The sequence below is a fragment of the Hippocampus comes genome, unplaced genomic scaffold (assembly GCF_001891065.2).
Source record: "Hippocampus comes isolate QL1 unplaced genomic scaffold, H_comes_QL1_v1.1 C16770110, whole genome shotgun sequence".
Taxonomy (NCBI): domain Eukaryota; kingdom Metazoa; phylum Chordata; class Actinopteri; order Syngnathiformes; family Syngnathidae; genus Hippocampus; species Hippocampus comes.
The window spans coordinates 1-828 of NW_017838552.1; the positions used below are offsets into that span (position 1 = coordinate 1).

Here is an 828-nt window from a genome sequence, read left to right on the forward strand (position 1 = left end):
GAGCTTTTGGGTGAGACTGAGAAGTGGCGGTTTGGGGTTTGTGAGAGGTAAATGTTATTTTGGGGCCAATACCGCACCTCATTAAGAAACCGACGTCGAATATCGTTAAGCTTGACTTGAGCGTTGGCTAGTCCAAGTCAATGGATATACAGCGACACTGTTTTACGCGCTGGATGCGTTTCTTCTTGGTGGGTGGCTGCAGGTCGGGACAGTTCAAAGTAAAAGTCATGGTGGTAAAGCGGTTGGGTTTACAGAAGGAGCACGATTGGAAGGCTCCCTCCTCCCTGCGGATGTGTCTTGGGATGTAAAAGGAGTTGCACTGTCCGTAGCAGAAGCGGTTGATGATAGTGCGGCTGACGCAGCCCTCCTCGTGGATGGTCTGCTTGAGCGGCTGCGTCTTGCACCAGTCCCGTTTCAAGTACTGCCGCTCGGTCACGTGTAAAGCCTCCTGGCTGGACTCCAGAACCTCGTCTGCCGGAGAGGGCGAGCCTTGCCTCTGGCGGGGCCGGGAGCCGGTCCCCGGGGGTCGAGGCTGCCGCTCCGACTCGTTCGGGCTGTTTTTGTTGAGATGAGGAATGGCGCCCTGGGAGCCTCGGTTTCTTTTGGGCTCCCCCGGAGTGGATAGCAAGCCGACGAGGAACAGCGTGCTGCACATGATACCCGTCCACTTGGCCATCCTGAACAAGAGACAAGAATGAAACAGCCACAAGTCGTTTGGAGTATGGACAAAAAATACACGTAAGTGCCCGAAAAAATGTACGCTCCCTTTGTGGCAGAATTACAGTAATTACTCTGTGAGCGATTTAAGTGGTATAAGTTTAGTTTGAA

The 828-nt window shown here is 53.4% G+C and overlaps 1 protein-coding gene across 1 annotated transcript; it reads right to left on the reverse strand.

Moving 5' to 3' along the window:
* Positions 1-111: 111 nt before the first annotated feature.
* LOC109509098 (gremlin-1-like) lies at positions 112-820 on the reverse strand. Its single transcript, XM_019859009.1, has one exon. The coding sequence runs from the start codon at positions 674-676 to the stop codon at positions 128-130; it is 549 nt and encodes a 182-aa protein (XP_019714568.1). The 5' UTR covers positions 677-820; the 3' UTR covers positions 112-127.
* Between the last annotated feature and the right edge of the window lie 8 nt (positions 821-828).